Source organism: Otolemur garnettii, unplaced genomic scaffold (assembly GCF_000181295.1).
Source record: "Otolemur garnettii isolate 467f Iridium unplaced genomic scaffold, OtoGar3 scaffold00046, whole genome shotgun sequence".
NCBI lineage: Eukaryota > Metazoa > Chordata > Mammalia > Primates > Galagidae > Otolemur > Otolemur garnettii.
The window spans coordinates 11,051,404-11,052,903 of record NW_003852441.1 but is presented as its reverse complement, the minus strand read 5'-3'; the positions used below and the strand labels follow the sequence as shown (position 1 = coordinate 11,052,903).

The 1,500-nt window shown below is 48.9% G+C and overlaps 1 protein-coding gene across 1 annotated transcript in view; it reads right to left on the bottom strand.

Annotated features, from left to right (window-relative positions):
* Positions 1-865: 865 nt before the first annotated feature.
* The window catches only part of AURKB (aurora kinase B), a 2,779-nt gene continuing 2,144 nt past the window's right edge, over positions 866-1,500 (bottom strand). The window contains exons 3-4 of the mRNA XM_023514018.1: positions 1,324-1,500; positions 866-1,179 (exon numbers count right to left, since the gene is read on the bottom strand). The exon at positions 1,324-1,500 is cut by the window's right edge and continues 1 nt beyond it. Coding sequence (XP_023369786.1) covers positions 1,006-1,179; positions 1,324-1,500 — 351 coding nt within the window. The 3' untranslated portion in view covers positions 866-1,005. The remainder of the gene's footprint in view (positions 1,180-1,323) is intronic.

The following is a 1,500-nucleotide window of genomic DNA, read 5'->3' as shown; positions in this document are numbered from 1 at the left end:
GGATTCGAACCCGCCACCTTAGGTGTACGTGGCTGGCGCCTTAGCCAGTTGAGCTATAGGAGCCGAGCCAGGAATCTTTTTTTTTTTCCAGTTTTTGGCCAGGGCTGGGTTTGAACCTGCCACCTCCAGCATATGGGGCCGGCGCACTACCCTTTTGAGCCATAGCCGCTGCCCAGCCCTAGGAATCTAATATGGCACACATAACAGGGATAAAGTAAAAATAAGAAAATGTGTTGATGTATTTAGCCATGTTGATTAAAAAGGCAAATAATCAATAGATGCAGGAAAAGCATTTGATGGAAGTCAATGTGCCCGTTCATGATACAAAACAAAAATTTTTGTTAAAGACCCTTAACAAGCTAGGACCAGTATAGGCCCTCTTTAACCTGATAAGGGCTACAGAAATCTATAGCAAACATATTTTGATGGTGTCGGGAACAAGACACCATCACTATTGCTTCTATTTACTCCTGTATTAGGTCCTGAACAGAGCATTAAAACAAACAAAAAAGACAATTTCTAAGTTACAGCAATGTCCAGTTGCTCCTAGGTTGGCAAAGGAGAATGAACCAGGAAAGGAAACACAAGTCAGACAATTGAAAGAGTAAGATGTAAGCAGTGGCTAGAGATGACTGGTGTTCAAATGCAGTGTGGGGAGCTGAGGGCCAGCCCCCCAGGCTCTGGGAGTCAGAGCAGGGTTAAGAGACAGTATGATTGGGAGCTGACCATGTGGGTGTCAGATCTGAGAAAGTAGGGTGCTAGTAGGGGTAGTGATGTGGTGCTCATATCCCTGCAAACCCATCTTTTCCCTAGGGACAGCTTCCTGCACAGCAAAGCCTCCACTAGAAACATATACACTCATTGGTACAAAAAGCACCAGCCTTTATTAAACGAAAAGGAGGTAGAAGACAGACAAAGGGACAGGCCGGGCCATGCTGCCCCTCCTTCCCCTACACATTCATAGATGTACAAACACAGATAAGAACTAGTGAAAGACAGGGACCATCACGGGACAGACTGAAGGGCAGAGGGAGGTAGTACCCTCCGAGAGTGGGCCCGGACCCAAGGGTGGGCTGAGACCTGAGCCAGGGGCAGCCGTTCTGAGGGGTTATGCTTGAGTAGCTTGGAGATGAGGTCCTGAGCTCCTGTAGGCACAGAAGGGGGAAACTTCAGGTCCACCTGCAGTTGTGGAGAAAGGAAAAGGACCATGTTTCACCTGGCTACATTTTCTTAGATCACCCATTCTACTTGGAGTTACGCAGGAAGAAAAGCTCTGCCCACCCCATGCCCTGCTTCTGGCACAAAGCCCCAGGTAGCTCCCACCTTCACGATGCGCCGGTAGGTCTCATTGTGTGATGCACTCTCGAAGGGTGGGTTCCCCACCAGCAGCTCGTAGCAGAGTACTCCAATGCACCACAGATCCACCTTTTCATTGTGCATGCGCCCCTCAATCATCTCTGGGGGCAGGTAGTCTAGGGTGCCACACATTGTCTTCCTCCT